The sequence below is a fragment of the Lepidochelys kempii genome, chromosome 3 (assembly GCF_965140265.1).
Source record: "Lepidochelys kempii isolate rLepKem1 chromosome 3, rLepKem1.hap2, whole genome shotgun sequence".
Classification (NCBI taxonomy): Eukaryota; Metazoa; Chordata; order Testudines; family Cheloniidae; genus Lepidochelys; species Lepidochelys kempii.
The window spans coordinates 156,868,517-156,889,378 of record NC_133258.1 but is presented as its reverse complement, the minus strand read 5'-3'; the positions used below and the strand labels follow the sequence as shown (position 1 = coordinate 156,889,378).

Below are 20,862 nucleotides of genomic sequence, written 5' to 3'. Positions count from 1 at the left end.
TTAAGATGGGACATCAAAAAGTAGATGCTGTCAATCTTATGAAATCAGCATTAGGTTGAAAAGGAGTGTTTTTCTCAATAACAGTCGTTTTTTTCCTTGTTCATGATAACTTTGTAAGTGCATCTTTTCCACTGGAAGATTGTATGTAAATACTTGGGACTTACCGGTTACCTGTTTTCTTAACTTTTCAATTTCTTCTTTTAAGCTTTTAATTTCTAGATCTTTGCTTGCTGTTATTGGACCATCCACAGTTGAATACTGTAAAGCCTGGACTGTCTGGGTAGATTCTAAAAACAAAGAAGAGTACCATGAGATAAGCCTTCCACACTTCCCCAATATACTCTTTAAGATGTCAGAAGAAAGTGACACTATTGATAAATAGAGAATTGCACAAAATTGTCTCTATACCAATGGTAGAAGACTGGAAAAAAACAGGAGGAACTGAAAATTCATACTGAAGAGAAGAAATTTTACATACTTGACCTTACTGATTCCAGCTGCTTTAACTGGAATGTCAAAAGCATTGATTATTGATTATAAACTGTTCAGGAAAGATAGCACAGGTGGAGAAGTGACACTCTACACTAATGACACAATTACAAGTAATTGGTAACTCAGAAGCACAGGATCTTTAATACATATGGATCAATGTGTTAACCAGCAGACCATCAAATCAAATTAGAGATCAGGATGAGTTACTCCATAAACACCTGTCTTTAATGTGTGTGGAGGGGAAATTGTGGTGTTACAAGGCACTTCAATTTGGTAAATGCATGCTGGAGGTTTCATGCAGCCAGTAGTAAAAGATCAGCAGAGTTTCTAAAAATTATAGATAATTTTCTAACACAGAAAATATTACATCCAGCATGAGGGAGGGACATCATTATAATCGATAAAGATGAATTAATCACTGGACCAAAAGTTGGTGGTTGCCTAGGGACCAGTGATTATGAACTGATTACATTCAATATGGGCAAACAGAAGACAGGTCCAACCAGTAATATACATACTTGGTACTTCACAAGGGGTAATTCCCAAAGCTCAAGAAAATTATGAGTGAAACTGATCGAGAGGAAAAGCTTAGACAAAAAATGCAAATGAAAATTGGGAGATTTTTTAAGCAGAGTTTATTAGATGGCTAAAAAGCCATGATTCCACAATCTTCAACTAAAAGTCCATCCTGGTTGGGGGTGAGGGAAGACAGAAATTATAAATAAAAAACAATATATACTAAATTGAAAAAAGGGGGAATAGATAACAATTGATATAAATTAGAAGTTATGATGTTCAGAAAATTGACAAGGAAAGCTAACGTCATCAGGAAAAAAATCCATAGATAGCAGGGCTAGGGACAAGAAGTTTTTTAAAAGTATACTAGGAACAAAAAAGATGGTAAAATGTTAATCATGAAGAAAAGGCAGAGTGTTCAATTAATATTTTTGGTCTGTACTGGAAAGAAACAGGACGGTGTGGTTGTATCACATGGGGATGATGAAGTAATGGAAGTTACCCAGTCTAATAGGGTGCGACAGAGTGAACTGTCACATGGGGGTGGGGGGAGGGAAGGAAACCAAAAACAAAATACCCAAGCAGCTGACTCTAATTAGTAGTCCTCTCAAAGACTGCTGGGAGTGGAAGGGGTGTGGGCCTATATAAGTTAGATCCAGCTCAATCCAAGGAGGAGAGAGAAGGATGAGGCAGTGCTCTGGAAGACTGGAGCTGTAGCTAGATGTGCCTAAGGAAAAGAATCAGGGGCAGGAGATTGAACAAACACCCGCTGAGCAAAAACTGGGTTTGGGGAGAGTTGGGCAGAGGCTGGGGCTTGCCTCCACAGGAAACGATGGACTTACTGTGGAGGTAAAAAAGCTGTGGAGAAATGGAATGAAGTATTTTGGGTGCAAATGATGATGATGATAATTAAACACCCTTTTGTGTCTATCACTGCATTCTCTCTAGCTCTTTTCTGGGGGGAGGTGAGGAGCGTTGTCTGGCCCTGTGTTTTGTGGTGGTCAGGTCATCCTGCCTCAGAAAACCTGGATAATTTGCATTCAAGAATCCTAAAAGAGTTGTCTGAGGAGATCTCTGGCCCTCTGATGTTAATTATGAATAACGCTTAGAATATCATGAAAATTCCAGTACACTAGAAGAGTGCTAATGTTGTGCCATTATTCAAAAAGAAAAGCAGAATGACTTGGGAAACTACAGGCCCATTAACCTGACATAAATCTGGGCCAAAATAATGGAAAAGCTGATTTGGAAATCAATTGATAAAGAATTAAAAGATAGGAATATAATGAATGCCAGTCAACATGGTTTTATGGAAAATAGGTCTTGTCAAACAAACCTGATTACATTCTTTGATGACATTACAAGTTTGGCTGATAAAGGCAACTGTATAGGTGTACTATATTAAGACTTCCATAAGGCATTTGACTTAATATCACACAACATTCTGATTAACAAATTAGCGCTATACAATATCAGTAAAACACAGTCAATGAATTAAGAACTGGCTAACTAACAGATCTCAAAAAGTAGTTAATGGGGAAATCACAGAATGGTGTTGTTTCTAATGGGACTCCACAGGGATTAGTACTAAGCTTGATGCTATTTACATTTTTCATCAATGATCTGGAAGTAAATATAAAATAATTGCTGATAAAATTTGCCAAACCGGGATGAGTTTTGGCTCATTCAAGCAAAATGTGTTTTAACACAGTCAAATGCAAAGTGATACATCTAGGAATAAAGAATGTGGATCATACCTCGGAAACTATATCCTGGAAAACAGTGATGCCAGAAAGGATTTAGAAGTCATAGTGGACAAGCAACTGAACATGAACTCGCAGAGTGATGGTGTGGCAAAAGGGGCTAATAAAGTCATTTGATGTATAAAAAGGAGGAGGTTATTTTATCTCTGTATGTGGCACTGGTGAGATCGATATTGGTATTCAAATTTTAAAAAATATATTGAAAAAACTGGAGAGGATACAGAAACGAGTCACAAAAATGAGGGCTGGAGAAAATGCCTTACAGCAGGGGTTCTCAAACTGTGGGTTGGGACCCCAAAGTGGGTCACCACCCCATTTTAATGGGGTCACCAAGGCTGGTATTAGATTTTCTGGGGCCCGGGGCTGAAGCCCAAGCCCCAGTTCCTGGGGCTGAAGCCGAAGCCCTAGCCCCACCACCCAAAGCTAATGTTACATGCCTCCAGCCCAGGGCAGAAGCCCTGGGGCTTCAGCTTTGGGCCCCTCGCCCGGGGCAACAGAGCTCAGGCGTGGGGCTTGGGCGGGCTCGGTATTTGGTCCTCCCTCCTGGGGTCATGGTGCAATGAAGTTTGGAGAACCGCTGCCTTACAGTGAAAGACTTAAAAAGTTCAATTCATGGGGAGAAAGTACAAGGTACTAAAGGGCTCTTTAATATACCAAAGAAATGCATCACAAGAACCAATGGCTGGAAACTGAAGTCAGACAAATTCAAATTAGAAATTAAGCACAAATTTAAACAGTGAGAGTGATTAACCACTGGAACAAATTACTCAGGGAAGTGGTAGATTCTCCATCTCTTGATGTCTTCAAATCAAGATTGGATGCCTTTCTGGAAAATATGTGTTAGCCAAACATAAGTTATGCTTTAGTCAAAGACAAGTTATTAGATTCAATAAAGGGGTAACTGGATGCAAATCAATGACCTGTCAGACTAGATGATCTAATGGTCCATTCTGGCTATAAACTCTATGGACCTATGAAAAGACTGTCTGCTGAGGTATATTAAACAAACACATTGGTTAAGCTTTCAAACACTGGTGCCTAAATTGTGGTTACAATAATGTGTGTGTGCTCACAAAAGCGGGAAATGAGAACAAAATAAAGAAACAAGGGATACTTCAGAAAATCCAAACAATCCATACCATTTGAATGCCTCTAAAGAAGAAAGAACAACATACTGTACCTTACACTTAAAGATGAGCCTTGCTTTGTGAGGTTGTACACTAATTTCTGTATTATAGCTTTCCCTGCCTCTCTGTAAACAGACTAAGGGTCAATGCCGTAAAGACCTACACATGTGAATATCCCCACTGGCATCAATGGAATTACTTGCATACATAAAGTTAAGAACAAACTTTGCAAATGTTTTTGTAGGATGGGGACTTTAAATCATACAATTTCCACTTGCAAAGTGCCAACACATCTTCAGTAGGTGCCAAATACACAAATCTAGATTCTCCCCCCTCCCACCCCCCAGATTATAAGTATGTAGTGTCCACAGCTGGAGTAATAACGAACCCATGGCTTCAGTGAATTCAACAGATTGTAAATGGCATTTATGGGATGCTTTAGGAATTAAAAAAAAATTTAATGTCATTTATCAACAGAAATAATGAAGCAGATTAATTTCCAATGGGAAGGATTCCAGGAAACAAGTTTTAATTTTTTTCCATAATATTAAAAGCACTTCACAAAAACTACAGCCTAATCCAACTGAAAGAAAGTGACAAAATGGTCTTTTTAATTGCTTTACCTTGCAGTTTTCTACTGAGTTCAAGTTTTTCCTGCTCCAGGCGCCTTATTCTCCTCTCATAAGCTTCTGTTGCTAAGCTATCCTCCAAAGTCCTTTGAACATTGGCATCAAGGTCCACAGAGGGTGGTCCAGCTGTAATTCTTAGACAACTGCGGTCTGAAAGCACACTGAAAATAGGATTTTAAATGTTAGTTAATTTTAGAAAAATAAATAAAATTAAATTAAAGCAGTTGGCCAGACCAGTAAATGATTGTTTTAAATTTTTCCATCACAGTAAAAAAAATGAACTTTCTAACCATTGTAGCAACACAATTAGGGAAACCAACATTAGTACTTTGATATCAATTGTTAACGTATTATTATTAGATGGAAATTAGTGTATTTTGGTCGTCTCCTCTGTAATTAATTTTTCACAGATTTCTAACTTAATTTCCCCTTTGTAATGTTTGTTTTTGAAAAAATGGCAGTTAAGAAATTTCAGAATTTAAAATGGAGACATTTCCAGATCCTTCTCATGAAGACATGTATGTAACTATATAATGAAAGTGCTAGGAACCTGATTTTGCAAGCACTTACGCACACGCTTAATTTTATTTAGATGAGTAGTTTATCTGAAGTCAGTGGAACGTCCCATGTGAGTAACATTAAGCACACGTTTGGCAGAGCCTTGGCTTTTTGGTACACTAGTATTTATTGTACCTCTAGGTAAATACTGACCGAAGTTAAACTCAAAACTTGCAACAGTTGTCACATTCATCTCAACAGTAGCTAATGTCAGATACTACTAGTAAAAAGTGAACGAAGACCTTACTCTCTTCTTCAGTTCCTCCAAAAGGCTCGCTTCTTCTAAGAAAATTATAAACTCTAGCCAACATAGTTAAACAACTTCTTGATTCCGTTAATATTTAAGGGGCATGAAAGGACAGGAAAGAAAATAATTTAAAAAACAGTTAAAGCTGATACCTTCTCTGGGTCTCCCAGTGCATCTTATCTTACCTCTGTGTGTCTTTTAGGGTGAAATTCACATGTTGGCTGGAAGCTAGAATAAGATCTTAAAATAGGCCTTATGTGGGGCACAAACCTTGTGCCGGCTCTCTGCACAGGACTAAATTGCACCCATAAAGTATGTCTACACTGCATGCTTCTTTCAGCAGCATGTAGAATACATACATACACAGCCCTCCTAGCACGGGTATAAACAGCAGTGTAGCCAGTGAGGCATAGCTTAGGCAAGCAGAGTAAAGACACGCCTGAAGGGTGTGAGTATGTATGCAAGTACGTACCCTATGCCAGCGCTGAATTTGTAATGAAAGAGGTGCTGGGGCTCAAGCAGTATTTTTACTTTCATGACTGACGGACGAAGCCCAGAGGTGCCAGAGCTAAGAACTGCCAAGCCTAGAGGTGCCAGGGCTTAGCCATGACACAAATCAAGCACTACCCTATGTGCTCTATAATCACCCAAGCACTGTCCCCCTCGCTACACTGTTATTTTTAGCAATGTAGCATCCTGTTACCTCCCTGCTACTAGAGTCTTTCCCCATCACAGGAAAAGACTCCCCCCAGCAGAGAAAGGCTCTGGGAGGGGAAAGGCTTCGGCAGCTCCACCACTGAAGAGCCTCTTCTTACTGCAGGGAAAGGCTTTGACAGCTCCCTGCTGCTGGAGCCCATCCTTGATGCAGGGCAAGACTCCGGCAATGGGGAAAGGCTGAGCCTTTCCCCATGTCTCCCCACCTGCCAGAGTTTTTCCTTGCCACAGTGAAAGGTTCCAGCAGCAGTGAGCTGTTGAAGCCTTTCCCCAGCACTTCCCCTCCGCCAGAGTCTTTCACTATCTGCATAGCTATACACTGTAGCATTGACACAGCCTGCTTTTCATTACAGCATGTAGCTACTGGTACACTACATGTCACCACCAATGATGTGTAGTGAAGACATAGCCTGAAGCTAGGTCTGCACTACAGTGGCATTGCTGCAGTTCACCGCTGCAGTGTAGATATTTGCTACAGTGAAGGAAGGGGTTTTTACGTTGCTACTCCTAAATCTAGGAGGTGGTAGCTAGATCAATAGAAGAATTCTTCTGTCAACCTAGCAATATCTATACCAGGGCACAGGTTGGCTTAACTATACTTCTCAGGGGCATGAATATTTCATACCTTTGAACAAGAACTGAAGTCAAGCTAACTTTTAGGTGTAGATCAGGCCTAAGAGAATTAGCTCCAGGCAGGGTCTGATTTTAGATGTGTCCTACACAACTACTGAGCATATAATAATCTGCTTAATAAAACCATTTTCCTCAACAGCCAAGTGCAGTTGTTTCTACATGCTCTTTATTTTATAGGTTTGCATAAACTTGTGGCACACAACAGATCAGAAGTTTAGCACATTCATATATCCACCATACTTCGACAATTGAAGAACTCTGACTTACCAGCTACTTGTATATGTAAAACCCACAAATGGCAGATGGTGACCAGAAAATGCAGTATGTGTTGGTGGAGGCATTGTCTCCTAGGAGATAAAAGAACATCTGGGTAAGCTGAATTCTACCAATTTGGAAAAACATTACTGGATAGTATTGAGTCATCAAATGTTAGTGCTGCCATTTCACTAACCAGATCCACAATGATCTTTATTTGAAGATTAAATATGAAATAGCAAAATCTAAATCTGGCTTTGAACTAAAAATACAAATAGTTCGCAGCAAGAGGACTTTTTATTCAAATGTGGTATCATTAAAGGTTATTATGGAAATTAAAAGCTGGTTCATTATTTTCTTTCTCCCTAAGGATTCCCAAAGATGCTGTCAGATGCACAGAACAGCATCTTGTATTCTTCCCTTTACTTTCCCTACCTCTTGAGTCAACTTGTTCTCCCTCTCTGCAGTCTGTCAGTCCAACTCCTGAGATAGCCTAGTGATTCTCCTAGAAGGAATGTCACTCAGAGTTGTTGCTGGAAAGAATGACACAATAGGATGCTCAAACTCCATCAATGGACTGAACATGCTTCCTTCACAGTGCTTCTAGCTCCTGCCAGCCCAGAAACAACATACCAAGCTCAAGCCTTGAGCTCTGATCCTCCGTGTACTAACACTAGGGGCTAGTCTACACTAGACTGTACAGATGTACTGAGCCGCTGTAGTGCTGCTTCTGCAGACACTCTATGCTGACAGGAGAGAGCTCTCCCATCAGCATAATTACTCCACCTCACTGAGGGACAGTAGCTAATGTTGGCAGGAGAGTATCTCCTGTTGACATAGCGCTGTTCACACCAGCGCTTAGGTCAGTGTAAGTTACGTCACTCAGGGTGGCTTTTCCATACCCCTGAGCGACTTAAGTTATATTGAAGTAAGCATTAGTGTGTACAAACCCTAAGATATCATGAGGCCACACAATTGCAATCACTATGGGGGGGTGGAGAGGGGTACTCCAAATGCTGTAATATCCTCTTCAATAACGGTGCAAGATTCATGCCTTTACACTCCCATTTACCTCCCAGATTTTCTTATGCAGCTGCATTCTATTACATCACCTTGCTCACCAGAAAAAACTCATTTTGAAGAAGAATATTGACTTGAAAGCTCTAAAAGGGCCTGTCATTTTAAGAAAGGGTTAAATTTTAGGAAAAGATGAACAAATGTAAAGGTGGAAAGCAACTCTCTACATGTGTTTTTTATAGTTTTGCATGCTAAATCAAGCAGGAAAAGACTGAGAATAACATGTTATTCAGAAGAACCAAAGCCATGTTTTAATGACAGTTTTGGATAGCATTACAGAAGAATCTTAACACTTTGACCCTCGGAGTCAAGAATTTCTAGCCTAAGTACTGTAATAACTTTTCAGAGCTACAGCTTAGTACCCAACAGTCCACAGCCTTTTAGTGATTATGGATGAGTCCTCGTGGTCATTGATCACCAGAAAAAAAAATTAAAATTAAAATGTGTGAACTATACAAATTTTAAAAATGAATGTCAAAAACTATACAGTACTTTCTTAATTAGCACAATGGGCACTGTAAAATCTAAAGGATGATTGGATAGAAATAGGCAGTGAGAAAAGAATTCCTTGATTTCTGCATTCTTTTCTATCCTCATATTTAGAAGATTTACGTTTGGAAAGCACTTTATCTAAATAAAAATTTTAAAAAAATAACTAATCCATATTTTTGGGGAGTCTAATAACCTCTGATTGTATCCCATGTTTAATTTCAAATTCTAGTACGTGACATCTAATTAGAACACTCATTGGTATGTACAAGAATTTCTATGACTATACATGCATGTTTGCTTTACAATCACTATTGCAGATAGTTTTCATATGCTCTCAGTCCCCTTCTGGGGTTCATAGCTTGTATTTGGGGTAGAAGAATCCCCTTCCAAAACTTCATATCAGCTGAAGTAACAGTGAACAAATCATTCCCACTGATATATGAAAATTCACCGATCAGGGAGTAGTAGGAGTTAGAACGAAAGAAAGCAAGTTCAAAAATTCTTATGGAAGTGAAACATTCTTTTGGTCATGGGCAGAAATTTAACGATGGAAAACATACTTCAACATGCAAAAATCAAATGGTTGAAGACATTGCCCATAATTTGTCAGTTCCCAACTCCCTGCAATCCCAGACCATTTCTCCTTACTCTCATTTGGAAACCTTTATACTCAGATAACAGAAATAGTGACAATGGCATTAGATCATTCTAGAAGATACTCTTCCAAATTAAACTGGCAATCAAAATTTGGAGAAGCCATGTTTAACAGGAGATGATCTTTTACTGTGCAAGCAAAGAGATTTGGTAAATGGTTCAGGAAGCATATCAGAAGTTTGTAAAATTGGAATTAAGATTCATAATATCAAAATTTGAATTATTCCACTTACCTGCACACAACCCCTCACAATAATGACTGTACCTACTGAGTGTGATATTTTATTTTTTACTGTGAAGCGACATATTTTACAAAAAACAGCATCATAACAACCTCTTGAGTGGAATATAAACTTAGTATAAACAAGCCTCAAACATTTTAGTCTGGAAAGTACCAACATAATGCACACTAGAATTTAAAGGAACACATAAGTAATTTAGAACTGAAATTAAGGTTTTGCCTTAAAAATAAATAAAAGGTGGTTACAAAAGGAGACATTCATAGATTTGTTAAGAAATTATTTTGTTTTAATTCAGCAAATACAGTTTTAGGCCTCATCCTGCAAACACTTATGCACATGCTTAATTTTAAGCATAGTCTACTGAGGACTAGAGTGACCACGGCTGATGGTGTCGCACCAGGCATCAGATAGTGAAGTTCCCAAATCTGGCTCAAGCCTTTAAATCCATGTTGCTCTGGGATGGCCCTGCAGGCAGTGTCATGCAGGGTCAGAGCAAGCACCCCTTTGTGTATTGACAGAGAGTTTCAGAGCACAGTGTGGATTTTTTATGCATCCTGATGATATAGCCAAAGAGCAGGTAATACAACTTTCAAATGTAATGAATGACTGAAGAAAGCCCAAACCTCTACAAGACTGACATTTCACACAAAGTCAAACCACGTTATGCTCAGGATTTGGCTCCTGACAGCGCATATGGAATGTCTTTAGACACTCAAAGTCTGCCTGTGAGAGGGTCCAGGTTTCTGACCAATACAGCCACACAGATAGGATATCAGTTTGATAGATGCTAAACTTTGTCTCAGGACAAAGACGTTTGTGTCTGTAAGCAAGACAAGGACTTCACGCAGGAGGAGGCAAAACCTATTCATTGAAGAACATCCAATTTGCTATAACCATTTAAACTCTACTTGCAGTCCAGGTAGATGATAGCCTAGTCAATACTCTTCGCAATCCTTGATCCCACCTTTACCAGAGATTCTTGTGGCCCAGCTCCGAGGTTCTGTATCTTGGTCTTCTGCCATGAGATGTTCAACTCTATCACACAAGTGACATCTTGGAGATCTTGGCGAGTGACTTCTTCACAAGCAGGCAAGCATTGTCGACATAGTCCTGATTGGTGAATACTTCTTGACCAAACTTGATTCAGATGTGCAGCTCAGCAAGTCCGAATATCCAGGCAATAACTCGACAGAATAGCACCGGGACAAGAATGCATCTCTGCCACACACCAGTTGTTGCTTAAAAGTGCCTCGGAACCAGTGGACATTGCTCTGCATCAACTTTTCCTAAGTGTGGGCATCAGGCAAAATACCAGCAGAATGGAAAGATGGCATCACAGTGTCCCTGTAGAGGAGCAAAGGATCTCACACTGAGTGTGGCAACTATAGGCAGACATCATTATTGTCAGTCCTTGAAAAGGTCTTTGCTCACGTTTTGCTTGGTAAGATGCAGCCTCTCCTCAAGAAACCTTGTCATCTTCAGCAACCAGATTTTGCTCTTAGGCAGTTGACAATAAATGCTGTCTCTAGAATTTAACCACCTGCTTTGTGTGGTTCATATCATCATCATCATCAAAGCGGCTTTACATTTGGTCCACAGGTCACTGCTTTGGCTCACATTGAACAGAATGGAGTTCCAGATGATCTGCTAAATGTGGTGCACAATCTTCACTCTGGTATTGGTGCAAGACAGCATGTTGGTTCACAGCTTTTGCCACATTTTTACCCAGTGAGAATACCAACATACTTAAAGTTAAGCACATTTGCAGAGCCAGGGCCATAACGTTTTGGAGGTTTTTTTGGTGGGCCGGGAGGAAAAAGACGGAGGTGAGAGATGGACTTTGGAAGGAAGATATATTTGAATGTTCTCAGGTGATCTGTGGAACCCAGATACACTACAGATGTACTACTGCACAGTATCTGAAAGGGTAACTGATTGGTCTCATTTCACAATTACTGCAAAATAGCTAAAAATACATTGGATTTAAAAAAAAAATCTTTCAGATCTAGTAATTTAACGTTGTATTATTAACAATTTCTTCATTAACAATTGTGCATATTATTACCGCAATCTTGAAAGGGTCCGTTTTAAAAATGTCAACTTAGTATAAAAGTAGAATTGAGTGGAAATTGTCAAGCTTTGGCCCCAGGTTCTACAATGGGATACGCTAGCACAGACCACTGCAATGTCCTACTGAGGTCATTGGGACTCCACAGGAGTGCAAGAATCCATACTACTAGACCACATTGCAGAACTGGGACCTTTGTTTCTACTGTCACAACAAAACAAAGTTCATTTCAAAGCAGAAAGGGGTGGCGGAAGGATTAAAAGAAGCGATCACAAACAGTCTAATGAAAAGATGACATAAAGGAGATAGGATAGTTATCTTCAGTTATGTAGCTGCAAAGTGATAGATGCAGTTTTAAACCCTTGCAGGGTTTCTGAAGCCATACACTGATGTTTTGTGGACTGCTGTAAAAGGATCAAGATATAAATTTTCTGCAATTTTCAATATACTTATGCTGACAGTACCATAAATTTAATCTAAACATATCACAGTACATACAAAACTACTATATTAAACAAATGTTGTATGAAAAGGTTGTAGAGTCAAGCACTCAAAAGCTAGAAAATGCCAGAATTAAGGTAGCTGTGCAACCTTAACTTTACTTCCTTGTGCATATGCATGAGTATACAGTCTCTAATTACATCATATATTACTTTTCCATAGGTTCCCTGCTTCATTCAAATGTACAAGATGGACAATTATCAGTAAACATGGCAGCTACTTAATATTTCCTTTTATCTCCAGGATTGAATGTGTGGTCCCTTACCTCATTTACTGCACAACATCCAAATCCTGCACCATATAAAAAAATTATTAATGTCCTTGTGGACTTTACTATGGCATGACCATAGTATCTGAGTAACTTAGAAACACTAATGAATTTTTCTGAGAACACCTCTGTGAGATAGGGAGGTATTATCATTCCCATTTTGCAGATGGGGACTGAGGCAAAGAAATATTAAGGCCAAAATTTGCAATAACATTTTTTAAAATGTCCATTAATTTTGTGTCAGATTTTTCAGAGGTTCTGAGAATCCACAGATGCACTTCAAAAGGAGTTGGAGGGCTCAGCACTTCTGAAAAGCAGACCTAGGTGTTTCACATTAGGCACCCAGAAAATTAAGTCTAAACAATTAGTGTCCATCTGTGACAATTTAAGTGACAGTGACTTGCCCAGTATCACATCAGATGTCTCTGGCAGAGCCAGGGATAGATTCTAGTTATATTTGGTTAGAGTCAAATGACAATCAGAGGACCACTGTTCCTTTCCTCCAGAGATCCTGCGGAAAAAATTGTATGTGATCAGGTACATGAAGGCAGTATAACATATATCCATACAGGTAACCTTAATTCTGGCACTTCTACTTTTGAGTGCTTGACTTTGCATACTTCATGTTTTTTAACATATATCTTTGTATTTAAGTTTAAAAAAAACTTAGAAAAATGAAAAAACAAATAATCAAAAAAACTTATGTATAACTGTAGACATTCCCTACACAACCTGACTCTAAGACCTTCAGCTATATAGCACAGATCTCTACCACTTGAAGGGCCTTTCCACATTCCATTATGACAAAAGGTATGTTGATGCAGGAAAACAGCAGGAGCAGGAATTAATTTGTCTCTATCCTACCTGGAGGTTCATGTCAGTTTGGCTGCATCAGAATAATACAGAACACTCAATGGAGCCTGGGAGCATATACAGTGCAGCTGGCATGTCCCACAAATTCAGAAGCAAGTGCTGAACAAGCATTACTGCACATGTGCAAACAGCAGATTTTTGTGACTTATAATAAATCTGGGTGTATTCTCACAGGGACAGCTAGAGGCATCTCTCTGATGCTAGGACTGACCCCTCACCAAATTTCAAAGTTCCTGTTCAAAACCATAGAATTGCTAAAACTATTAAATAAATGACTTGACTTTTTTTTAGCAGGGGTTAAACTACTTATTTATTATCTTTCTTCTTGAAAATAGCTGAACTGTTTTCACTCAAACATTCAAAAAATTCAACCTGAGGCAGAGATCAGGCACGGAAAATTTCAGTTACAATGATTAAAAATTGGTACAATTGTGAGTCATTTTGAGTGGAGGATTATAATCCACAATGATAGAATAAATAAAATTACGTGGACATTATTCTTTATTATTCTGGACTAAGGGTATGTCTACAGTGCAATTAACCACCTGCACCTGGCACATGTCAACTGACTTGGGCTCACAGGACTCAGGCTATGGGGTTCTAAAACTGTGGTGTAGACATTCAGCCGCAGGCTGGAGCCAGAGCTTTGGACCCCCATGACATCTGGGCTCTAGCATGAGCCTGACCATTTGCACTGCAACCTCACAGCCCTGCAGCCCAAGCCCAGCAAGCTCAAGTCAGCTGACACCTAGGGGTTACAGTGGACGAGAAGCTGGATATGAGTCAACAGTGTGCCCTTGTTGCCAAGAAGGCCAATAGCATTTTGGGATGTATAAGTAGAGGCATTGCCAGCAGATCGAGGGAAGTGATCATTCCCCTCGATTCGACATTGGTGAGGCCTCATCTGGAGTACTATGTCCAGTTTTGGGCCCCAAACTACAAGAAGGATGTGGAAAAATTGGAAAGCATCCAGCGGAGGGCAACAAAAATGATTAGGGGACTAGAACACATGACTTATGAGGAGAGGCTGAGGGAACTGGGATTGTTTAGTCTGCGGAAGAGAAGAATGAAGGGGGATTTGATAGCTGCTTTCAACTATCTGAAAGGGGGTTCCAAAGAGGATGGATCTAGACTGTTCTCAGTGGTAGCTGATGACAGAATGAGGAGTAGTGGTCTCAAGTTGCAGTGGGGGAGGTTTAGGTTGGATATTAGGAAAAACTTTTTCACTAGGAGGGTGGTGAAACACTGGAATGCGTTACCTAGGGAGGTGGTGGAATCTCCTTCCTTAGAAGTTTTTAAGGTCAGGCTTGACAAAGCCCTGGCTGGGATGATTTAATTGGGGATTGGTCCTGCTTTGAGCAGGGGGTTGGACTAGATGACCTCCTGAGGTCCCTTCCAACCCTGATATTCTATGACACGGGTCAGTCGCAGGTGTTTAATTGCATCGTAAACATACCCTAAGTGTCTCATCCTGCAAACATATAAGTATATGTGTAACTTTCTTCAAGTACCCACACTGACTTCTACACAACTTGAGTAAATTTATTCATCTTCTTAAGTGTTTTCAGGATCAAGCCTCATTCCTTGGATGAGCATTTGTATCTACTTAGTACACAGCAGGCAGCACCAAAGCATTCTGAAATTTCAGAGCCAAATTTTGGAAACCTCTCTAACAAATGAAGAAAATCAGGATTTGGAAAAATGTCAATCTTAGACTTACAGAGTTTTTTAAACAATCGTCATCCACATCAAAGTTTGATGTATCAGTTGGACTACTGACTTCAGGGATGTAAGGTGCTTCACAGTTCCGAATGTTATCCCATTCAATCCCAGCAAAAAATGGGTGGTTCTTAAAGTCTTCTATCCCATTTTGCCCAAGTCGATGCTCCCTGCTGCAAATAAGCCTTCGAATGAGGTCCTTGGCATTTTCAGACACATCTGTCACTTGTGCAGGAAACTGAAACCTCTCCTTAAAGAATAAAACAGGAGGAAATAGTTTATTACCAAGAAAATGTCACAAAAGTCAGGTTCCTTCATGATTGTTTCTGTACAGAAAAATAGGGCTTTGCAAATACTCAGGCTCTTACTGTTAAATGAATGCAATAAGCTTCTAGGAAAAAATCTTCCCCAGACGATAAAAAGTATTGAAAATGCTATAACTGTCTCCTCCTTTTTTATTTATTTAAATGTCTCATGTACATTTTTGGATTGTATCTTTGCCTCCAGGTGGAAGAATGTTTAAGGATTTCTTTCCTAAGCCAAAAAATGGATCCACCAGCAAAAAACAGAACAAGAAGATGTAGCATAGCCAAGACTTACTCCTTGGAGTGAACTAATAGTCACCATTGTATATCCAGGTTTTTAGTTTTGGACTATCTTATTCAAAAGCAAAGCCAGTTGCAATTCATAACCACAAAATGTACTGTATGGAAACCAAATTTATATTTAAGATTTATGAACATGAATACGATCATTACATAAGAACTCTCTTTATAAACAGACCTTTACGCTAACCCTTTTTATTCACTAAAATTAGTTCACAAAAAATAGAAAAAACACTAACTTTGTGGTTCATTATTTTCCCGTAGGTCTCCACCAATGACTCTGCATAAAAGGGTGTCTCTCCATAAAGCATTTCATACATGCAAACACCTAGGGACCACCAGTCACACTCAGGTCCATACTTCCCTTTTCCATCTTCCATGGCCTGCAGGATTTCTGGAGAGATGTAGTCTGGAGTTCCAACTGCTACCGAAGACTGGACCTGGGGAGTTAGCATTTCCATGAGTAAAAATGACATACACAGTTACAGACAGTAGTGCCGGGGGTGGAGAGAGAAGTTGAGAGGTATCACGTGCATATGTAAGTTTATAATTCAAATTATAAACAGTGAATTCTAATACAAAAAGGGGGTTTCTAAATAACAATTGAGAAAAAAATGTTCTCGTGTCAAAGCCACTTCAGTGTTTCAAACCTAAAGTTCTGAAAAAATTTATTGGGTATTATAATAATTTACTTTTGTTGTGAACTGTGATGAATGCCAAAAATAAGGCAGTTTCGAGCTTGCAGTTATTATCTTCCTGATAATCGCACACGTTATTAATTCAGATGCTTTGTAACACTTCAGGGCATGACTATCACACTGGAACTACATTCTTGTCAGATACACCACGCATTGTATAAGTTTAAACACAGCACTGCAATAGGATGAAGTGATATCAATGGTACCTGATTCTGCTTCTGCCAAAGCCCTGACCTGAGTCCAGTGAAATCAACGAGTGCTTTGACTGACTAATGATTACGGCATGAGGCTCAAAATTGAGTCTTACACCTTTCCAATGGATATATATTAATTTTGATTATATGCCCTCCCTTTATTAACTTTTTTTAATAAAATGAAATAAAAATGCATTTAACAAAGACAGAATTCAAATAGAATGCAGATATATTCTGAACTGAAACCAAATACTGTAAATACTTATAAAACTGTACAAATGCTATCACTGTCATTAATAAAAATGTGCACTTAAAAATGACATTTCCTTCACAAATAGGACTTCTTTGTGAGCAGAAATTTCACTGGCAAGTAGAGGACAGAAAGGATAGGTGGTTGAGGGGAGGTCAGAGCTGTATCATTCTTTCTAATTTACCGTTCCATCTTCCATCAGTTTCAGACAAGAACCAAAATCTGCTAACCGAATATGTCCATTCATATCCATCAAGATGTTGTCTGGTTTAATGTCCCTGCAAATGAAATGTATTCAACAATTAGCATGAAGAAAAAGCATAATGCATCCTCCTGAAACTTTGAAACTTGTTTTTTCATTCACTGACAGTGCAACATCATTAGACTGAGTGTAGTGGCTCACTACATGACTTTATTCATAAAACACTTGTCATCCAGTCATACATATAGTTGGAATTTTTTCAGTGAAGCATGTGGGGATTTAACCATGTAACTCCCATTAATCATAATAATCCTCATGTGGTCAAATTCCACACATCACAGACAATTTACACCAGTATACATATAAAGAAAACAATGGCAGAGTGTCTGCATAGTCCTATGCATTCCTTATACTGTGCTATTATCTAATACTTTACTGACATAACAGAGACGTCTAAATCACTTCAAGATGTCTAGAGGAGTACTCTTAAGTGACATACTGGCACTAAGCTAAGAAAACATCTCCCATATGTAACTGTGGAACAAAGTTACAACAAATAATTTGTGCAGGATTACGATTTAGCATCTTTCATCTATACATTTCTGGATTTCTACTATGTATTCCTACACCTAATACACACACACTCTTTTATTCTAGTTCATATTATCCACTCATAAGGCTAGGTGGACATTCAATCTGGAATTTCTGACAATGCCATTTCATAGACCTGCTGAAAGGTCTCTGAAGAATCCTGCACTAGCTTACAGCCTGCCCTGTTGGTGATACCCTTGTGAGTAGTCAACTTGTGTTGGTTTGAGAACCTACATTTATTTTTGGAGTCATGCACATTTAAAAAAAAAAATCTATTCACACAAACCAACAAACCACGAGCACACAGAGCTACAGCTCTCCTGTAAGAAAGCAATGGTTTTACAAACCCCACATGAACTCTGAGAATATGTCATTTAACAATTCTTAAGCATAAACAATTAATTCAAGAAACCTGATGACCTGCCAGCCTAGTGGTGGGACTTGTGTATGATATACTGTAAGCAGCGGGATTGTAGGAACAGATGTCTTGTCTAACCTGACAGCCAGAACTTGGCGGCCATAAATAAATAGGGCCATGTTCATCATTGGCAGCTTCATGGAGCTCAACCCACATACGTCAGTAGCGTCTTTGATTCTGTGTGTACTGCTTCTGTGACACCATTGGCCGCAATCATTTCATAGGAGTCAGCTTAAGTCAGTGGCGATTTGGGATCTCTGGACCAGAAGTGTAACTCCATTGCTTGAAGTGGCATTGTAACAGATTTACCCCAGTGTAATTAGGAACAGATTTTGGACCTTCACTTCCAAAGGTCCTAGTTACAAAAGTACTCCCATGAAATACCTCTAAGAGTGAAAAGTGTGGAGAAAGTGAGGGCCATAAAAGAATAAATAACTTAAGGAATTTACACCATAAACTCTGTTAAAGTACTGAGTTTATCTCAAAACTATAAAAGCCATGGGATTTAGAATTATGATTGACATCTAATAGATTGCAGGAGTTATTCCTTACAATTTAGTGGGGTTTTTTGTGGGGGGATTTTTTTTAAATTTTTGCGGGGAGAGGGGGAAGGTGGAAGAGGAAAGGTTGTGGGGTTTTTGTAAAATGTTAAATTTAAAACAAGTTCAAAATATTTTTAAAATATGTATTAATTGTACAGCTCACTTTGTACTTAAGACAAATTTTTAAGAGTAATAAAAACTGTGATTAGCTGTTTGTGAATTTTTATTTCACCAAATTAGGTTTTGGTTCTGTGAGGGATCTGCATAGGTAGAGCCCTGCATGGATATAAAATTTGAGTCCACATCCATCCGCGATTTGCAAACTTGGTTCACGGATATCCGCATCTGCGGATATCCATGGATATAAAGACAATATCCGCATATTTGCAGTGCTCTATGTATAGGCATAAGGTCTATCCTTGCACATAGATTTATACAGTAAGAGAGTAATCCTATAAAGGTGACAGTTTTTCATCTGAGGCTTTAATGTCTCCCAGGTAACTGAGTACACAGGGAATCTGAAATTCATAGATTAATTGGGCCCAAATTCTGCAGCGGACTGTGTGAGGGCACACCCATATGGAGTCAAGTGCAGAACTAAGACCTTGGTGGTTAGGCATGTGAATGAGGTCCAAATGTAATATATCTTTTAACTATAAAAATAACACAATACAAATAAATAATAATTAAAACACAATTACAGCATTTGCCCATTAAACTGCATTTCTCAAAAATATGACAAGGGTATTAAATTCTCATCCTACTCTGACCCAAAATATTCAAAAGGAAGACCATGAATTGACTGCCACAGCATGTTAGCTTTCAAAGATTTGAGCTGTTTATGAGGGATAAGAACAAAATAGGAAAAATTAGCAACTGAAAATACTAACTTTATTTCATTCTTATAACAACATATAAATGATTAACATATAAATTAGAGACAAGGTGGCTGAGGTAATACAGTCTCTTTTATTGGACCAACTTCTGTTGGTGAGAGAGAGATGAACTTTCAAGCTCACACCGAGCTCTTAGACTCCTTAGCTCTACTTAGTTGAAGAAGAGCTCTGTGTGAGCTTGAATGTTCATCTCTCTCTCTCACCAACAGAAGTTGGTCCAATAAAGGATATCATCATACTTAACTTGGATCTCTAAAATCCTGGGACCAATATGGTTACAACAACACTGCATTATTCACAGGGTGAGACCTTGGCAAAAAGTAAACTGAATTATTCACAGGCTGAGTCCTTAGTAGGCTATGCTATACCTCAGAGAATTTTTTTAAAGACTGATTAATAAACCTTTGTAATTAAAGGTTTATAATGGAAAAGATGATAGACTCTATAGCACTAAGGGTAAGATGTCAAGCTTTACACACTTCAGAATAATGAAAACAGTACCAGTAAGTTTCAGGAAGCTACTGTACATGAATAATACATTTTATAATTTGTATTAACTTGTTATAGTTTGTAACAATAAAAATAGGGTTAATTTATTGTTTTGAAGGGAATTTATTTTGTCAAAAACTGGTTGCTCTTTAGGTTCTGATACTGCACCATTAAAGTCAATGGAAGCATCTTCCACTTCAACGAGTGTAGTATCAAGCAGAAAAGAAATTAATGTAGATTTATACAGATGCTAACATTTATTATGGTTGAAACTGACAAAAGTACATGTTTTCAGTTTTCTGTCTACTTTCACAGATCGAAGCTCCTGACTCAATCATGACATACATTAAGCTCATTCCTCCTGACTGTACCTTTCAAGGCAGTCTTTTGATTTTCACAAAGTTCTCAGATAAAATTATTACTGGACGTTGGTCCACTGAGTCCCCTACTTCACAAAAGTACTCGGAAGGGAACTCTCACTACTGAAGCTGTGAAGTTTTCACATTGTTTATGCCTAAACCCTGCCTAGTCATGGAGATTGGTAGAAATGCAAAGAATGGAGCAAACAGCATGCAAAAAGACAAGACGACGGTGGACATCCAAGGGGATCCCAGATTTCAGACAGCTATGCAAACCTGCAACCCCCTTGGCCACTGCCCTTCAAGCTCTGCTTTTGACTCAGAAAAAGGATACCACTAAGAGTACAGGATGGAGAGTTAATGTTGCCTTAAATATACTCAGTACAGTATATTGCAAGTATAGGTTAATACTGTGTTATCCTGGGTACTGCTGCCAGTGTGGGTAGCTAACTTTTTAAAGTATAATTGGTAAAACTACAAAATAGGCACTTCTGACTCAACTCAAATTTAAAAACCAAACAGTCTTAGATCAATAGTATTTAGATCTTACTGTGTTTGTTAGTCATATGCAGAAAAACACGGACTTGGAAGTAAAATACACAAAGTAAAAAGCTCTATTTTCACAACATTTAGAAACAGCCACTGGTTTGGGTGACTCAGTCTAACAAAGAGCTCCTGCCACTCTAGAAACACAGCAAATGCATTTATCAAAGGCAAGCAAGTATTATTAGATTTCAAATCTCAGAAGAGGGCACAATAAATAATGGCTAATTCTTAGAGTGTAAACTGA

At 38.7% G+C, this 20,862-nt stretch overlaps 1 protein-coding gene across 7 annotated transcripts in view; it reads right to left on the bottom strand.

Annotated features, from left to right (window-relative positions):
• Nucleotides 1-20,862, bottom strand: part of CDC42BPA (CDC42 binding protein kinase alpha) — a 322,274-nt gene that overhangs the window by 117,617 nt on the left and 183,795 nt on the right. For all 7 annotated transcript variants that reach the window (XM_073338668.1, XM_073338662.1, XM_073338664.1 and 4 more), the window contains exons 6-11: nucleotides 16,760-16,853; nucleotides 15,673-15,873; nucleotides 14,830-15,078; nucleotides 6,947-7,026; nucleotides 4,522-4,688; nucleotides 165-287 (exon numbers count right to left, since the gene is read on the bottom strand). In XM_073338668.1, coding sequence (XP_073194769.1) covers nucleotides 165-287; nucleotides 4,522-4,688; nucleotides 6,947-7,026; nucleotides 14,830-15,078; nucleotides 15,673-15,873; nucleotides 16,760-16,853 — 914 coding nt within the window. The remainder of the gene's footprint in view (nucleotides 1-164; nucleotides 288-4,521; nucleotides 4,689-6,946; nucleotides 7,027-14,829; nucleotides 15,079-15,672; nucleotides 15,874-16,759; nucleotides 16,854-20,862) is intronic.